This window comes from Pongo abelii, chromosome 1 (genome assembly GCF_028885655.2).
Source record: "Pongo abelii isolate AG06213 chromosome 1, NHGRI_mPonAbe1-v2.0_pri, whole genome shotgun sequence".
In the NCBI taxonomy this organism is placed as follows: Eukaryota; Metazoa; Chordata; class Mammalia; order Primates; family Hominidae; genus Pongo; species Pongo abelii.
The window spans coordinates 82,218,324-82,237,002 of record NC_071985.2 but is presented as its reverse complement, the minus strand read 5'-3'; the positions used below and the strand labels follow the sequence as shown (position 1 = coordinate 82,237,002).

At 40.6% G+C, this 18,679-nt stretch overlaps 1 protein-coding gene across 1 annotated transcript in view; it reads right to left on the bottom strand.

Moving 5' to 3' along the window:
• ADCY10 (adenylate cyclase 10) overlaps nt 1–17,093 on the bottom strand; it is a 108,674-nt gene extending 91,581 nt beyond the window's left edge. The window contains exons 1-6 of the mRNA XM_024253687.3: nt 15,937–17,093; nt 6,974–7,179; nt 5,868–5,972; nt 3,975–4,013; nt 3,621–3,764; nt 1,375–1,580 (exon numbers count right to left, since the gene is read on the bottom strand). Of these exons, the coding sequence (XP_024109455.2) occupies nt 1,375–1,580; nt 3,621–3,764; nt 3,975–4,013; nt 5,868–5,972; nt 6,974–7,121 (642 nt within the window). The 5' untranslated portion in view covers nt 7,122–7,179; nt 15,937–17,093. The remainder of the gene's footprint in view (nt 1–1,374; nt 1,581–3,620; nt 3,765–3,974; nt 4,014–5,867; nt 5,973–6,973; nt 7,180–15,936) is intronic.
• Nucleotides 17,094–18,679: the final 1,586 nt, after the last annotated feature.

The following is an 18,679-nucleotide window of genomic DNA, read 5'->3' as shown; positions in this document are numbered from 1 at the left end:
ATCATGCATACAGTCCTGGAACATTCCACTAAGGACCGCAGTGGGAAAACTGGTGACATTCAAATAAGGTCTTTAACTAGTGCGTAGTATTGTACCAATGTTTATTTCCTGGTTTTGACTATTGCAGTCCTGTTATGAAAGATGCTAACATTAGGGGAAGGTAGGTGAGGGATATATGGAAACTCTGTATTATTTTTTCAACTTTTCTGTAAGTCTAACATGAATTCAAAGTTAAAACAATTTTTAAAGGTATCAAGAATGATTGAAGAGAGGCTGGGCGTGGTGGCTCACACCTATAATCCCAGCAGTTTGGGAGTCTGAGGCGGGTGGATCACGAAGTCAGGAGTTCATGACCAGCCTGGCCAAGATGGTGAAACCCCGTCTCTACTAAAAATACAAAAAATTAGCTGGGCTTGGTAGCGGGCACCTGTAATCCCAGCGACTCGGGAGGCTGAGGCAGGGAATTGCTTGAACCCAGGAGGCAGAGGTTGCAGTGAGCCGAGATCACGCCATTGCACTCTAGCCTGGGCAACAGAGCGAGACTCCGTTTTTGTTTTTTTTTTAAAAAGAATGATTGAAGAGCATGGGAATGGGCTATTGCTATAAGCCAGCTAGGCCATGCAGGCTGGATATGTCTTGCTGGAAGAGTGAGGAGGGGGTGGTGGTGGTGAGGGTTGTAGGCTGATGCATGAGTGTGGGAGTGCCTCCCATCTTGACCAGCATCTGCACGGATTCTGTCTTTTCTTTCTTTTAGCCGCATAGTCCCATTCCTTTGGCTCATCTAGCAGCACACCTTTCTTCCACTTTCATACCCTCAAAGCACAGCTTTTTTAATCGTCCATATCCCAGGGACAGTTCTGCTTATAGTCAATCTGCAACTTAACCACAATGTTTTCTACTAGGCAGAGCCGCAGGAAGAGAAGTCTCTCTTCTATCACTGAACTTCGCCGCACTTGCTCAACCCCAACCTTTACCCTCAGTGATCCCTCATCCTGGGTTAGGAGGGTGTTGGGTAAAGAAAGTGAGGGTCATTGACAGCCTTTAAAACTATTCCCCTCTGCTCCTAGATGAACTGGCAGACCCTTCTGGTTCCTTAAGCAAGGTCACTAGCCCCTCAAAAGGCCTCGATCCCCAAATTCCATATCCTCAGTTACCCACAAAGAAGCCTAATCATTTCCTCCTCAAGCTCACCAGCCTGGGCTCCTCCCAGAGGAGCTGCCCTGGACTAAAGCCTCTGTAGCCTAACCCAGACTGACCCCGTCCCAATCTCCAGCCCAGGAGCTTTATGAAACCAGCGTGCCCAGTGACTCTTCTGACAGGGGGCCTTTGTTACAGGCTGGCAGAACTTTCTGCAAGTAGCAGCATCACACCCACCTTAACTGCTCTCTGATCTGGAATACTCTCAATTTCAATCATGCTCCGGTCACAGAGCTGCCAGCAGTTTGGTGACAGAATAACATCATTCATCTGAGCCATGTTCTGTGCAAGGCGCACATCGTCCACTGCCTGACCAATCACCAGAAAGTGGCTGTGTGTTTCATCTCCAAAGACCAATATGCTGATGTGGCCAGCAGCCAGTCCTGGCAAGAAGGCAAGGAATAGGTTTGCACAAGAAGTTCTGGATTATTTCCCAGCAGCACGGGTTCTTGGAAAAACCATAATCTTGGTGGGACTATACTATCTCAGAGCAAAATCTCACTTCTAAAACTTTACATAGGAATTATGGCATACCTCTTTTGGGCTCAGGCCTTCCAAAATTCCCCTTCTTCCAAAGCTAGAAAGTTCTACGGCTAAATTTTGCCTGTCTGTAACATTTATCTCCCTACATGGTCCTATCAGTCCCCAAAGTTATTTTTACCTTTTCTTCAATTATGTATACTTAAGGGCAACAGGGAATACCTTTAATAATTCTTATTTTGGGAGAATTTGCATTTTAGCAGAGATTGAAGCCGTAACTAAAAATAATCCCTTAGGGTTGAATTTTAGACAACAGAGGGTGGGGGAAAAGAAGTATGCATTTGACAGTTACACATCCCATCCCAACAACAGTTTCTCTCATTGTTTTTAAGTTGGTAAATGAAAGTTTTGGTACCTGAGTGACAGAAGAAGATATTGTATAATATGACATGTACACAAAATATATGTATAAATGAACTATAAGTGACACACATTTCTTTTAAATGACTGTAATACAATCAAAGTTTATTTTTTATCTTCGCTCTCTGCTATACTGATTTGTCAGGGCTGATTTCCCCCTGATTCTACATACGGTTTGTTTTCTATCTGAAACACACTGATGTTTGGACTTACTCTAAAAAAAGGTGCTGGGACCCACCTCACTAACAGCCAATCAGCATGCAAGAGGGGGCTGGGTTCCTATCATTCTCAAGAAGGATAACACATCAGACTCCTTGGGTGCTAACTTAGAGAAAATATTCAGTATTATAATAACTTTGATTTTTTCTTCAACAAAATATTTAACTTATTTGGACTTTTTTTTTGAGATGGAGTTTCACGCTTGTTACCCAGGCTGGAGTGCAATGGCGCCATCTCGGCTCACTGCAACCTCTGCCTCCTGGGTTCAAGCAATTCTCCTGCCTCAGCCTCCCGAGTAGCTGAGATTACAGGCACCCGCCATCATGCCTGGCTAATTTTTGTATTTTAGTAGAGATGGGGTTTCACCATGTTGGTCAGGCTGGTCTCAAACTCCTGACCTCAGGTGATCCACCCACCTTGGCCTCCCAAAGTGCTGGGATTACAGGTGTGAGCCACTGCACCTGGCCTTATTTGGAAATTTTTAACAACATCAAAAGCCGGCCTAGGTTAAAGAAGGCTGAGAAACAGTTAATTGTATAACTGCTGATGATCCTATCAGGTATGACATGTGAGAATTAGAATTCTAAGTTTTGCAAAGTTTAGTTAGGCGGAAGCTAACACCAACAGCACCAACCATAACTCTGTTACTCATTACTTACACCTCTCAGAATCTCATTTTTCATCTATGAAATGGATACAATGATGCCTGTATCTCAGGACTGTCCTATAGTGTGCATAATGTTTGCACATGCATAGTGTGTAATGTCTGCAAGGTAATAAGGAAATATGTGTGACTGTTACTATATTATATGTATAACTTTAAGAAGCCTTGTATAAAGCTGGAGCTGTGTTGCAGGCTGACCTGTTAAGCTTTTCCTGCACATCATTCTTATGAGGTAGGGGGTGACCAGTCTCATGTCGTTGCTGAAACTATGTAATGGCAAGCTAGTCTCTATTTTGTTTAATACTGCACAACCTTGACAAGCAGCAAGATGGAATAATAATAACAGCAGTAGCAGTAATAAAGACTATTTTATTGGGTAGTTCCTATGCATCAACTACCATACCAACTAATTTACTTTTTGTAATAGCTTATTAGGTAGATATTATGATTAGCCCAAATTCTCTCAACTGGTATGTGAGGAAGCCAAAATTCACATTCTGATTGTCCTGATCCCAAAGTTCAGGGCATCGTGGGGCTGAGCCACCGTGTTCTACTACTTCTCTTTGGGAGAGAGAGATACCCCAGGAGTCAAGACCCCTATCCCAACTGCCGTAGGATTTATTCCTTCTCAAATGCTTACCTATCTTGACTCGGATGTCTAGGCCTTCTTCACACTCCTGGGTCTCAAACAATCCGTGGATCTCCAGGCTACATTTAATTACCACTGTGATAATGTTTTTCAGCTGCTTTCGCTCCACCCTCCACAGGGCTAGCAGTGCATCACCTTCAGAGAGAGACATGCCGCGGGCTTTTGACCTGCCCTGGGGATCAATCTATTTTGTATGAGATCTGTATAGAAATTTACTCATCAAGCATTCCTCAGCCTATCTCCTGGCCACTTCCTTTTCTAGGATGCCTCCTTTGTCCCCAACACAGAAGCACAGGCACCTCAGCACTCCTTTCTTACCCCTCCTACCTTAGTAAGCCCCCATACCTGCAAATTTCAGGATGTCTCCTCCAAAAATCAACACTTCTGAGAAAAAAAACAAACAAACAACAAATTAAATCAAACCCTGATTCCTTAAAGGTAGTAAAAAAAGAATCATTCTTTCTTAGTGGAATAGAAACTAGGTCAAAAGAACAGTGATTCAGAGAACAGGCTTATACTAAAGATCTCATCCCAGACAGGCCACTTAACCCATTTGAGTCTGTTTCCTCAAGTGGAGAATGAGTACGTGGAACCAGTTTACGTCTATGCTCCATTTCTGTGAATGGGGAAAGACAGGAGAAAGGCAGGTAGGGATTCTGATGAGGTCTGAAGACAGCTGCCCTCCTCCCACGATAATGGAATGCTTTTAATTAATTTATTGATCAATATATGTTATAGGCTGGGGCTTGTGTAAGCATGGGTGGGTGGATGAATGACAGGACTCCACAAAAACTAGGAGTCAGGGAATGGGAAAATCACAACCATAGTCACTTGCATTTTTGGTTATTACCAACTTTGTATTTTGTTTATTTAGAGGGTATGGCGTAAATGGCCATTCTCTCTTTTAGTTACGCATCATCATGGATTGGTTAAGCACCTGTTGTGCCAAGTCAGATGCAGAAAGGAATCAACCATAGTTCCTGCTTTTATGAAGCATTAAATTTTGTCTAGTGGGTAACATCAAGATATTACTAAGGAACTCAGAGCCTGATAAAACACTAGGCCAGGAGTTCACCATAACAGAGTAAACCGTTGTCTTCATGGATAGTTTGAATTAACAATGCAAACAAGATGGCAGGCAGAGGTTGACAAGGGGACTAAAGTTTTCAGTTCACTCTAAGTGCTTCAGCATCCATCATTAGGAGACAAACTATTGAGAAGCTAATTATAAATCATTTATCTACTCATACAACAATCTCTTAATGACTATCTTTGGGTTATATAGATGCTGGCTTTTAAAAATACTTGGATAGGCCAGGCGTGGTGGCTTACGCCTATAATCCCAGCACTTTGGGAAGCTGACGTGGGAGGATCACCTGAGGTCAGGAGTTAGAGACCAACCTGGCCAACATGGTAAAATCCCATCTCTACTGAAAAAAAACACAAAATTGCTGGGCATGGTGGCGCACGCCTGTAACCCCAGCTACTTGGGTGGCTGAGGCAGGAGAATCGCTTGAACCTGGGAGGCAGAGGTTGCAGTGAGCTGAGATCGTGCCACTGCACTCCAGCCTGGGAGACAGAGTGAGACTCTGACTCAAAAAAAAAAAATTAATAAATAAAAATAGCTGGGTACCCTGGCTCTCACCTGTAATCCCAGCACTCTGGGAGCTGAGGTGGGCAGATCACTCGAGGTCAGGAGTTCGAGACCAGCCTGGCCAACATGGTGAGACCCCATCTCTACTAAAAATACAACAATTAGACGGGTGTGGGGGCGGGCGCCTGTAATCCTAGCTACTCGGGAGGCTGAGACGTGAGAATCGCTTGAACCCAGGAGGCGAAGGTTGCAGTGAGCCAAGATTGTGCCACTGCACTCCAGTCTGGGCGACAGAGCAAGACTCTGTCTCTAAATAAATAAATAAATATAAATATAAATATAAATACTTGGATATATAATATAACTACAAGTATTACTACTACAGTTCTTTTAAAAGCAGTCTATAATTCAGCCCTCTAACACAAAACATCCCTTCCCTCAAATAGTCTGTATTAGTGAGGTTTGATTATATTTATTTCTTCAGTTATACTATATCATATTTCAAAAAAGACTGGTTTTATACACATTTCATGGGGAAGAGGAGGAGTGCTAAGCAATTGTACTCTATCAGGTTATAATTGACAACTACAGAAAAAACAATGAATTGAAATATTCTCAAGCCAGAAACCTATGGGAACACTTACTCTCCACTATTGCACTTATGTGGTAGTTGAGGATCTCCACCAACTGCTCAGCCCCTCTGTCCATGTACATGGCACTGCTGAACTTCTCAGTCATTGCAGTAAAACCTGGAATAAATGTGCAGCTGGTTTCCTTGGCTGCTTGGGGGAATCAAACAGAGCCAGAAGAGGACTACCCTGGAAGGCAGTGGGCCTCAGCATTTTTTTTTTTTTTTTTTTTTTGAGACAGAGTCTTGCTCTGTAGCCCAGTCTGGAGGGCAATGGTGTGATCTCAGCTCACTGTAACCTCCGCCTCCCGGGTTCAAGCAATTCTCCTGCCTCAGCCTCCTGAGCAGCTGGGACTATAGGCGTGCGCCACCATGCCAGGCTCATTTTTGCATTTTTAGTACAGACGGGGTTTCACCATGTTAGCCAGGATGGTCTCGAACTCCTGACCTTGTGATCCGCCCACCTCGGCCTCCAAAAGTGTTGGGATTGCAGGTGTGAGCCACCGTACCCAGCAGCCTCAGCTTTTAAAAACAGGCAGAGTTTCTTCTTAAGGATCTCTGTGGCTGGTCAAGTGTCAGACATGCAGCCTCCTCTATCTATTATTTTAGGGGTCAGGAAAAGGCTCCAGATATCTCTTTCTTCCAAATTCTCAACTGTACAGTGATAACTGCAACTTCTTTAACTGGGAATAAAATTTTCATTCCGTGATAACAAAAACACACACATTTCAAACACTTCTGAAGAGGTGGCAAGTTTATTAGTAAGATGTAAACATCATCTAGGGAGATCATTTCCTGAGGTCAATTTTGACTGGGATGTGTATGGGGCTTGGGGCTGGGGAGGATGAGTCAGTGAAGTTGGGGCAGAGATACTGGAGCAAAGAATGGGACTTGAGCATCTTAAAGATATGCCCATGACTGGCAGTCCTGAGTAAGGGAGGATGAGAGAAAGCCAGGGCCACAAGCTATTTCCTCCCTCTTGTGTTCTCAATGGAGCACATCTGCAGTGACAGCCCAAGGACTCCAGAATGGCCTCCCTACTCTGCAATCAAGCTCTGCATGTGAATTCTCACACGAGCCTGTTGCTCATCCACATTAAACAAACATCCATTTTGCACTTGCCTGAAATATCAACAAACATCAGGACTCCGTCAAAATAATCTATAAAGGGTCGCTCTGGGGAGAAATGTCCATAGACAATGAGGTCTGGTAAATGAGCTGCTATTCTGACTATGGGCCAGTCCTGGAATTCTTCTCTTGGAGTGTTCATGTTCAAGACAAATGTTCAGGATTGTATGGTGACAGGAAGCAGTCTCCAAATAGGTCTTCTAAAAAGAAAATTGAAATAGAGGAAATCTGATATATTCATTTGCTCATTTTCCTATTGCTCTTTCTCCATTTGTTTTGTTCTAACCTGCGGCCCGCTTATAGTGGTGAAAATGCCAGAGTTGTTGAGCCACACTTCAAAAGGGCCAATTTCTATACAGAGGAAGAACCCTCCCACCCTGAACAGCTGTTGCATAAGTGAGCTTCATTACAAAGAGGCTGGGGTGAAAGAGGGTAGCTGAACAGCTCAACTCATTTGCAGGAAGGGGTAGGCCCTCGCAGGGCAAGTCCAGTTGTAGTGGGCTCTTAAGCTCTATTCACTCAGGCCAGACTTCTTTTTCTTCTGTCCTCATGTTTCCTTTTACCCTCTCTCTACCTTGGTCTTTTACTTTTTTCTCTCTTTAAAAAAAAAAAAATCAAGTGTAGATGTGATTCTTGTGTATGAGTGTATTTATATGTAAGTGAGTATTAGAGTTTTGTATATAGGCAATAGATTAAGCCTATAAAGGTATAATGTTAAATAAATAGATGAAAAGAGTTCAGAAAGGTGTATGTGCGTGTGGGGTGGGGGGGGGCCGCTGGAAAGATGGAAGACCTTAAGCTGTAAATGGAAGGAAATGCTGAAATTTCAATTTGTTGCCCAGTTAGTTATGAGAAAACTAGGATTTCCTAAGGCCTTCCTGTAGCTGCTGGGGCAGATTAAATGCTCATGCCTAAATGTTGCAAAAATCATGCTCTACCAGCCTGAACAGTAAAAGCAAACACCCTTTACTTTTTCAGAGCAATCCAAGTTACTGGAATAGGTTATACAGAAAATATAAGAGGATTTGTTTTTTTAAGAAAAGGAACTATTATTTTTGGTTTAATTCTGACCAGCAGAGAGGAACTGGTTAGTAGGTCATATTGGGATATATTAGAGTATTAGAGGAAAAAATTGAGATGGTCACTTATATCCCTTAGATTTAAGGGGAAGTGTTTAAAAAATAACTCAGGGAAAAATATTTGTACATTTAACAGACAAACTTTAAAATGTATATAGTATACATTTAAAAATGTATTTAGTATTCTAAAAAACGAGTGCTAAATGTTACATATTGGATAAGCTTTAAAAGGAAAAGTCCTGGCAACTCAAATATTAAGAAGTGAACAAAAGAAAGAAACATGTAACTAAGGTTTAAAAAAAAAGGATGGCATTAGAAATGCAGCAAAAGACCACAGCATGTGCCAGGAACAGTCAATAGATAAAATTAAATCAAATAAATAACTTCAGATAGTAAATTTGGTGCTAGATGAACTTTTAAGAAGGGTGTGAGAGGCTAGGTGCAGTGGTTTATGCCTATAATCCCAGCACTTTGGGAGGCCTACACAGGAGTATTGCTTGAGCCCGAGTTCGAGACCAGCTTGGGCAACATAGTGAAATCCCATCTCTACAAAAAAAAAAAAAAAAAATTGCTGGGTGTGGTGGCATGCACCTGTAGTCCCAGCTATTCAGGAGGCTGAGGTGGGAGGACGGCTTGAGCCCAGGAAGTCAAGGCTGCAAGGAGCTGAGATCGTGTCACTGCACTCTATCCTAGGTGACAGAGTGAGACTCCATCTCTAAAATGATAATAATGATAATAATAAAAAGAAAGGTACAAAAGAATGAAAGACTTACAAAAAATGCTAAAGTTAAGAAAACCTAGAGGGATTTTTAAAGGCTTTATTGAAAACAAGGTAATTAATAAAAGAGGAATAAGGACGAAGCTTAAGTATGGTGTACCGTACAACTTTTATTTTGTTTCTACCTTCTCCACCATGGAGGATTGAAAAGTATAACAAACATTGCTAAGAAAGAATTGAAATCCAAGATAAGTAGTGCTAAAGCACACAGTCATTTTAAATAAATTCTAGCTAGTCCCAGACAACATATATCTACAGATACTGAAAGAACTGACAGGTGTAATGTCAGTAATCTCAAAAAACCATGGAGAACAAGAGATGGGCTGGAATACCATAGATGGGCATATTCTCTTTTGAATTTCAAAAGATGAGGCTACTCATGGATCCCAGAAAACACAGACCAGTAAACATAATGTATTTGTTGAGATAATACAGGTTAAGTTCCATTAACAAATAACTTTGAAATCTCAATGGCTTGAAATAACAAAGGCTTATTTCTTGTTCATTTCTTGCTCATACTACATGTCCCTTGTGGGTCGTATGGGGTTCTCCTCTGTTTTTGCCTTCACTTTGGGACCCAAACTGGAATATTCTGGTTGTCAAGGTAGTGGGAAAGAGGATGTAGTGGAGTATACTCATTCTACTCCCAGAAGTGACGTATTTCACTTTTACTCATGGCATTGACCAAAGCAAATTACATGACCATGCCTAGTTTCAAGTAGGCAGGGAAGCGCACTCCTACCATGTGCACAATAGGAAAGAGAGTTGGAATATTTGAGAGCAGCCTCAATGGTTATTTAGATTAGCAAGAGGTGATTAAAAGGACTCAAATGGATTCAGAGCCAAGAGCAAGCCAACATTATTTCCTTTTTTTGGAAGAGTTATTAAACTTTTAAATCAAGAGACTGCTATAGACAATGTATATATTGACTTTAAGGCATTTGGCCAAATTTCTCATATCTTTGTGAGTAAAATATACAAAATTATAGGAATAAAGAAAATATAATTAGCTGGTTAGCAATCACACCTAATGGAAATCGATTAGTATTCTGGTGTCAACTCAGAGGTAAGCCTCCATGGGAATGATAGAGGACTTTGATAAAGATATAATTGGAAGTACAGCAATTATAGAAAACAATATGGAGGTTCCTAAAAAATTAAAAATAGAACTACCATATGATCTAACAATCCCACATCTGGGTATATACCTAAAGGAATTGAAATCAGTATGCCTGCACTCCCATGTTTATTTCAGCACTATTCACAATAGCCAAGATATGGAACCAACCTAAGTGTTCATCAACATATGAATGGATAAAGAAAACATTGGATAATATATACTACGGAGTACTATTCAGCCCTAAAACAGAAGGAAATCCTTTCTTGTATGATAGCATGGATGAACCTGGAGGGCCTTATGTTAAGTGAAATAAGCCAGGTACAGAAAGACAAAAATATTGAATGATCTCACTTATATACGGAATCTAAAAAAGTAAAAATCATAGAAGCAGAGTAGAATGGTGGTGCCTGGGGCTGGGGTTGGGTGGGGGGAATGAGATGTGGTGGCTGAAGGATACAAAGTTTTAATTAGACCCAGTGAAAAAGTCCTGGAGATCTAACCTAGAGCATGGTGAATACAGTTAATAAAGTATTATATACTTCAAAATGGCTAAGAGAGTAGATCTTAAATGTTCTCACCACACAAAAATGTTAAGTATGTGAGATGATACGTTAATTACCAATTATTTCATAATGTATACATATATTAAAACATCACATTGTACACCATAAATATGTACAATTTTTGTCATTTTTGCCTTAACAAAGCTGAGGGAAAATAAAATTTGGAAATATAGTGAGAGAACTAATGCACTGATGACAGAGCTAGGATTTTAATATATCTTAATCAACCAAAATAATGAAATTTCAAAAGAATAAGTGTGAAGTGCTGTGTTTAGAGTTTTTAACAAAATCAAATGCACAAGCATGAGGTGTTAAAAAACTAGATTTACTGCAAATTAATGCTATCTTTTAAAAAATTTTTATTGAAGCATAACATACATGTAGGAAAATGTACAAATCATAAGTGTATAGCTTGAATTACTCTAAGGTGAGCAAATCCATGTAATACCCATTCATAGCAAGAAGGAAAACATTACCAGCAGTCCAGAAGTTTTTCTCATGCCACCTTCAAGTCACTACCCTTCTCTTTTCCCTGAAGGTAACCTTTCTTATTTCTAACAACGTAGATCACCTTTGCCAGTTTTCAAACTTTATATAAATGAAATCATACTACATATTTTGTGTTTGTGATATTCATCCATGTTGTTGTACATCAATAATTGTTCATTTTCAATGCTATATAGTATTCCATCACCTGATTATACCACAAAACATTTATCCACTATACTATTGACCTGTGGGTTGTTCCCAGTTTTAGACCATTATGAATAATGGTGCTAAGAACATTCTTATTCACGTGTTTTGGTGAAAAGATGTATGCATTTCTCTTGGGTATACACACAGGAGTGGAATTGCTGGGTCATAGGGTATACACATGTTAAACTTTAGTACAGACTTGTCCAAGCTATGGCCTGTGAGCCACATGTGGTCCAGGATGGCTTTGAATGAAGCCCAACACAAATTTGTAAACTTTCTTAAAACATTATGAGATTTTTTTGTGATTTTTTTTTTTAGCTCATCAGCTATCATTATTGTTAGTATTATTTTATGTGTGGCCCAAGATGATTCTTCCTCTTCCAATGTGTCCCAGGGAAGCCGAAAGATTGGATACCCCTGCTTGAGTAGATCTTGCTAAACAGCTTTCCAAAGTGATAGTACCAACTTACACTCCCTCAGGCAAGGTATGACAGTTCAGTTGCTACATATCTCAGCCAACACTTATTTTGTCAGTCTTTTCAACTTTTAGTTATCTTGCTAGGTAAGTGGTGGTGAGGAGACAGGCCATTTCTCTTACTGTCTCCTGTCTCTGAAGAGAAGGAGGAAGTAAAAGCTGAAAAACACAGGAATGAAGTCAGTGGCAAGACCAGCCGGCGCCACTGATGACCAGGTCTGAGGTTAAAAGATTAACCCCCCATTCTAACCACATGTGCTATCTACAGATCTCAATCTATTATGACCCTTTCACGTGGAACCCCTTAGAGCTGTAAGCCCTTAGAAGGGCCAGGAACTGTTTCTTTGGGGACCTCAGTTCTTGAGATGCAAGTCTGCCAACGCTCCCAGCCGAATAAAGCCTCTTCCTTCTTTAACCCGGTGTCTAAAGGTTTTTGTCTGTGGCTCATCCTGCTACAATGGTATCTGTGGTTTTGTGTTTCCTTGTTGGTACTAAGGAGATTAAGCACCTTTTCATATGTTAATTAGCTATTTGGATGCAATGCAATTTTAAGATATATAAAAGTGTTCAAATCTAATCCAGAGGACTGAAGTTCATCGACCTCTTTAAAATTCATTGACTCTGGAATGTGAGGAATGATGGGAGAGACTGGAAATAAATCAGAAAATTATGACATTTTGGTTAAAATGGTAGTTGTCTTCAAATATTTGGGCTGAACTGTGAAAGTTGTGGGGTAAGTGGTGGACGTGGGGTAAGTGGGGGACATGGGTGTATATGCAAGGTATAATGTGGGACCCTGCGATCAAAGAATAACTTCCCTACCTTCTCCTTGGGGTAGAAATTTGGTTTGGGGTAGCAAGATTAAAGTTCATGGGAAATATGTAGTGGGAAAGGAAAGTTGGTGTGTTTTTCTTCAGTGGAGGGAGCTGGTTATCAAAGAATAAGTGACTGTAAACAGTATGTTCTGAAGGCATGGGTGCTCTGAAGTGGCTTCCACAGATGTGCTGAGTAGCCAGAGAACTAAGATAGGACTGAGCAGGGTGTAGCTCTATTCTTCCCATTCCTGCCCCCAGTTCACTGGCTCAACTTTGATTTCTTTAGCTACCAAACTTGTAAGATTGAAAGACTGAGCTAATAAAAACAGAGGATACTCAGTTAAATTTGAATTTTAAATAAACAACAAATTTTTAGTATAAATATATTCCAAACATTGCATTCTTTCTAGCAGCCCTACTATCAGCCCCTTCAATCTTGGCAATACTACACTCTCTTCACATGCATAGTATAGACTGTTTTGCTAACATTGTTAACACTGGATGGAAAGTGGGTTAGGTTTATTCTTTGTTGCTCAGGATCAACTAGGATCAATGACTGGCAATCACTGAAGGACAAATATAAACAATGTAAGAATGAATGTTCAAACTGAGCAGTTTTAGGAAGTGTTGAATAGCTATCTACCTGTGAGGGTAGAGGTATAAAAAGTAAAGTAGAGGTTCTTCTTCAAAGACTTTCCTCCCCGTCTAATTAGGAATAAATAGTAACTTCTCTTAAAAGCAAAATTTATTCAAAGACCTGTGCTAACATTCTTAAATATCTGCTAGCCATAATAAAGAAATCAATGTACTTTATGATCTTGGCTCCCACAATGTAGCCTAAATATTTGCCCTGGCATGCTTATACTGGTCCAAGCAAGCATTAGGTCATAGCCTGTTCGTCTTCCTTATTTAACAGCATTTTTACCTTTCTTAGCATTCCACAAGTTACTTCCTCCTTCTTTTGTTCTCCTCTACCTTTGCCTCTTTTAAAAGGTTCTAAGTTGCTAGCCAATCGGGACAAATACAGAATGTGAGGTCCCGTTCCAGCCAATGGGCAGTAGGGTGAACGTGTCAGGTTATAAATGACCCCGTCTCCTTTGTTCAGTGTACTCTCATGGCAAAACTGCTGGTGAGTATACCCTTTCTGCAGGAAGTAAAAATGGCCTTACTAAATAAATTAAATTTATGTTCAAGTGCTATTTCTTTATGGCATTGGAGAACAAGCATTTCAAACAGAGGTGATTTTAGTCAGTGTAGAGATGAATTAGATGATTGCTAAGATTCTATTGTTTTAATTAAGGTGATGTGAATGAACTTGGACAGATTTTTCTGTTTATGATGACCAAACAAGGAAAGTACGTGCATTTTGAGATTAAGATGGTATACGTAGATGTGAAACTAAAAGAAAATGATAAGTTTAAAAGGCAGGGAGATCTAAAATGAATATCTGGGAGTTTCTTATGAACACCCATAAAAGACAATAGAAATTTTCTATTTTTGAAGATATAGTTTTCTGCTTTAAGTTCTGCAACATCACAAAATGATTAGTGATAGCTGTATTTAGCTTTCTACAGGCACATACCACATCGTAATTATAATTTATTATGACCTTTTTATGTGAAGCATTCTATTGTAGGAGTTATTAGAAATTATTTTAGGCAGATAGAGAGGAAAAGGGGTCTTTGGGAAATTTTCATTTTTTAAAGCATCTCCAGAAAATTTCTTGTAAAGCCTTGGCTCTTAGAGTCAGGCTGGCAACCTTTGATAAGCAAATGAAGGCCATTAGAAACAGGGCCCACCCAACATGGCGATTCCCGAGGCCTTCTTGCCCTTGCCCCACATGTTCCTGGCAACATGGCCACCCCCACATACTCCCACCTGTGTAGAACATCATGGCACCCTGCATTTGCATATTAAAAGGCTAGGGTGAGAGGGCCAGCTTTTTCGAGGGCTTCGTGAATGACATGCCTGGTCAAACCAATCCCCTGAACCCTATGCAAATCAGACACTGCCTCCTCCAGCCTCTGTGATATATACCTAGCTGACGTCCACCCCATTGGGGGTTCCCTCTCTCGGCTTTGGAGCCCCCCTCCCTCTGTCTCTGTATGGGGGAGCTTCTTCACTCTTTCCTCTTCCTTCTTGCCTATTAAACTCTCTGATCCTTAAAATCACTCCACATGTGTCCGTGTCATTTTGTCTAAACCGGGATGGGGACTAAGAACCTTGGTGTTCCTCCACTCATCGGAGCCGTATCAGTTCTACATAGGTTGCCTCATTTAATCATCCAAACAGCACTATGAAGTAGACCTGATTTCTATAGATACGAAAACTGAAGCACAGAGATATTAACTTGCCCTAGGTTATACAGCTGGAATATCCAGGTCTGTGAGACTTGAAAGTCCGTGCTGTTTCTACTATATCATGCTATATCCCATTTGTATACGCTTTATAGCACTTTGGGGATGTATATGACCTAGAGGAAAGATGTATTTAATTTAAGAGCACTTTCAATGCATGTTGATGGTACCCTTATCAACTGTTCAGCCAATTCTATCACATCAAGAATAGAGCATGAACAGCATGGGTACTGACAAAGCATGGAAGCACCTTGGAATGAGAAATGAGGATACCTGAGTCAAAAGGCAAGCAGGTGAATGGGGCCCGAAAGATAAACCAAGAAGGATTCCTGAATGCAGAGTGTGAGTAAAGAAAACTCAGTAGTACCCAAAAATGAAAAGAGAAATTAGGGTTTGATTATATTCATCAGTTTCTCTAAATCTCTCCTCTAGAATTTCCTAATAGATTTTATATTCAACTTTTCACCTATATGTAAAGTCAGGTTTCACAAGAGTCCAAAGAGGGAGATACTCTGAACTTAAAGGCAGTGTTATCTGTCATGAAAGCTTGCTTGCCTACTCTAGCCATGGTAATTTTTCTTCTGAGCTATTATGGCTCCTAATGTCTACACTTAAGTGGCTTATTTCCCATACAAATATCCTTGATTATCTTTTGAATTGCTTCTATTTTGTCTTCATCTGAATTGTAAGCTCCCCGTTTGGAACCATCTTCTACATATCTTTGTTTACTCCACAGCACCTTCCCAGAGCCCCCTTCAAGAGGTAGGCACTTGGTAGTTGTTGACTGATAAAAAGGAGGGTATCACGTGAGAAACTGCAGAAAAGAGGCAAATAAAGAGAGTAAGCTAGAAAGACAGAGCATCCAGGTTAAGTAAGATGAGGCAATATTTAAGCCTTCAAGCTTCTAAGCTCATGTAAGGGACTGACACAGAGGTATACACAAACTTGAACACTGACTTCTAGCCCCAGGCTTTCCCACTCCTCTGCACTGCAATAGCTGTCTTCTTTCCTGACGGTCGCCCTCATCTTCAGCTCTGCAATCAATCTTTTGCTGAGACTTTTACTTCCACATACCTCCACTTCATCCAGGGCTGAGGAAAAGCCAGACCTCAATTAGGGACTAGGTCTTTTAAGACTGCAGAAGACGGGAGAGGAGGCCGGGTGACATTATTCTGAAGACAGCTGAAGTGCCATGTCTGTCTATAGCTGACCCATAAAATGACAGTTTTGTCTAAGAGCCGTTTTCCAGGCCACACCCTCATCAGTAGCTCATTGTTCCACGGGCACTGACCGTGTTTCTGATTGGGTGGCACTGCTGTCCCCTCCCCCACCAACCTGAGTGGCCTACTACTGTACAAGGACTGGCTGTTTCAGGTTCTCTTATCTGCACGTTTGAGGCAAGAGTCAGGGGAGACTGACATGACCCCAGAGTAGTTTACACAACTCTTCCCTTGGCCATGTGGAGGATGGTTGAAATTACGCAATAGTTGGTAGGGATCATCAGAAGTATCTCCAGAGCAAGCAAACACCTAATTTTAGTCAATAGTGGTTACAGCTTGTACCAGGACTATGAAGTTTACCAGTTATAATAAATTCAGTACTTACCTTCAGATATATTTGTGAGGTAAATTTTTGTTTGAAGAATTATATACCTGCCCTTTCTGACTGGTCAAGTGCACGCTTTTAATCAAATTTATCCCAAAGATAACTTGAAATCCAGTGGGCACTGGATTTGAGTTTTCTTTATCCAATGTGACACTGGAAAAATGTATTTTAAGAGGCTGGTGTGTTTTCTAACAGCTTAAATCATGTGTTGATTTTCTAAATGTTCTTATGTATATCATCACAACCACAATTATCATTTAGGGGCACAGCTTTTAAAATTAGAATTTAAAAAGTCTTATTTAAAAAGCTGTACATGTTCTCATATAAAGCCCCGCTCTGTAATTGTTTACTGTGTACTTCAAAATGTTGTAAAACACAGTTGTCTTAGGGAGGAAAACAAGAGGGTCATTTAATTATGTTTGTTGAGTGAATTTTCTGGTGTGAGTTGTGGAAACTAGTCTTATAATTAGAATCATACCTCATTTAATTAAACAATCCCCTTAGGGAGAACTATTCTTAATAAATGCCAGTGTTTTCTATTTCTGCTTCATTATACAAACAGGCTCCAGTAGAGACCTTTGTTTTACAGAAAGGAACCTTAGCTTTGAGGTCCATCCTCATTAACATTCAACCTTTCACTATGATTTTATAAGTTAAAAAAGAAAATATTTACTATGAGGAAACAGCAGCACTGACGTACCTCGGATCAAAGTTTCCTTAAAAGAGATGCCATACCACAAAAAAAGACTAAAGAATTTATCTCTTATTGAGCATTCTCCACCCCACCTCCTACTCCTCTACCCCAAGCAGCTTCTTTTCTGCTATAAAGTTACTAGTTCAGAAACCGTGCAAATAGGTTAACACAGTATATCCTTTTTGTAGTAAAATTAAAACTTCCTTTAAAGTACTTAAAGAAAAGTACTTTCTGGGTCTACCTTCAATTAATAAGATTACCATTTTCTGAACTTTCTTCTTGTTGCCCAGGCTGGAGTGCAATGGCGCGATCTCAGCTCACCGCAACCTCCACCTCCCTGGTTCAAGTGATTCTCATCTCAGCCTCCCAAGTAGCTCAGATTACAGGCATGCACCACCATACCCAGCTAATTTTTTTGTATTTAGTAGAGACGTGGTTTCACCATGTTAGTCAGTCTTGTCGTGAACTCCTGACCTCAGGTGATCCACCTGCCTCGGCCTCCCAAAGTGCTGGGATTACAGGCATGCACCACCGTGCCCAGCCCATTTCCTGAACTTTCTATATCTTCAATATTTACTGTGGACCAGGCACTGTGTTAAAACCTTATCTCAATCTTTAGAACAATCCTGTGAAGTTAGTACTATGATTATCCTCATTTTGCTCTTGAAAATATTAAAGGTCAGAGACAGAGGTTAACAAAGTCTCACAGTTAAGGTGTGGCAGAGTTGAGTTGAAACCCAGGGCTGTCAGACTTGGCATTGAGAAAGAAAACTTACATAGTGAAGCTATCAATAAAGACCTGTCAGAAAGTTGTGACAAAGAATTCAACTCAACTATACTAATCAAGTGATTTGCACCACTGTGGAAATTATTTTTATGGAGTTCAGTAACTGCATTGATAGTAAGGACTTCTAATATATTCTTACTAAGTCTTTGAGAATAGTTGTGAAACTGATAACTAGGCTATGTGTTCCAAGTGGCAATGACAGTTTTTGACAGGATACATATTGTTACTTTCTGAGATGGAGTTTTGCTCGTCCCCCAGGCTGGAGTGCAAAGGCGCGATCTCAGCTCACTGCAACCTCTGCCTCCTGGGTTGAAGTGATTCTCCTGCCTCAGCCTCTGGAGCAGCTGGGATTACAGGCATGCGCCACCACACCCAGCTAATTTTTGTATTATTAGTAGAGATGGGGTTTTACCATGTTGGCCAGGCTGGTCTCGAACTCCTGACCTCAGGTGATTCACCTGCCTTGGCCTCCCAAAGTGCTTGGATTACAGGCATGAGCCACCGCACCTGGCCATGATTTAATTTTTAAGATTAAAAAATAGGATAGATTAAGAGTTTTGGGGCAGAAAAGAAGCATGTGATGGATGGTTGTCAATGAAACTTCTGAGAAACAAGAAAGGAGAACTGCCTATGATTGTATCTAAATGCTACAACAAATTTGACTGACAAGAGGGGCTTAGGAGACCCCACACAGAAAAGAGATTTTAATGAAAAGGAAGTGAAACACCAAG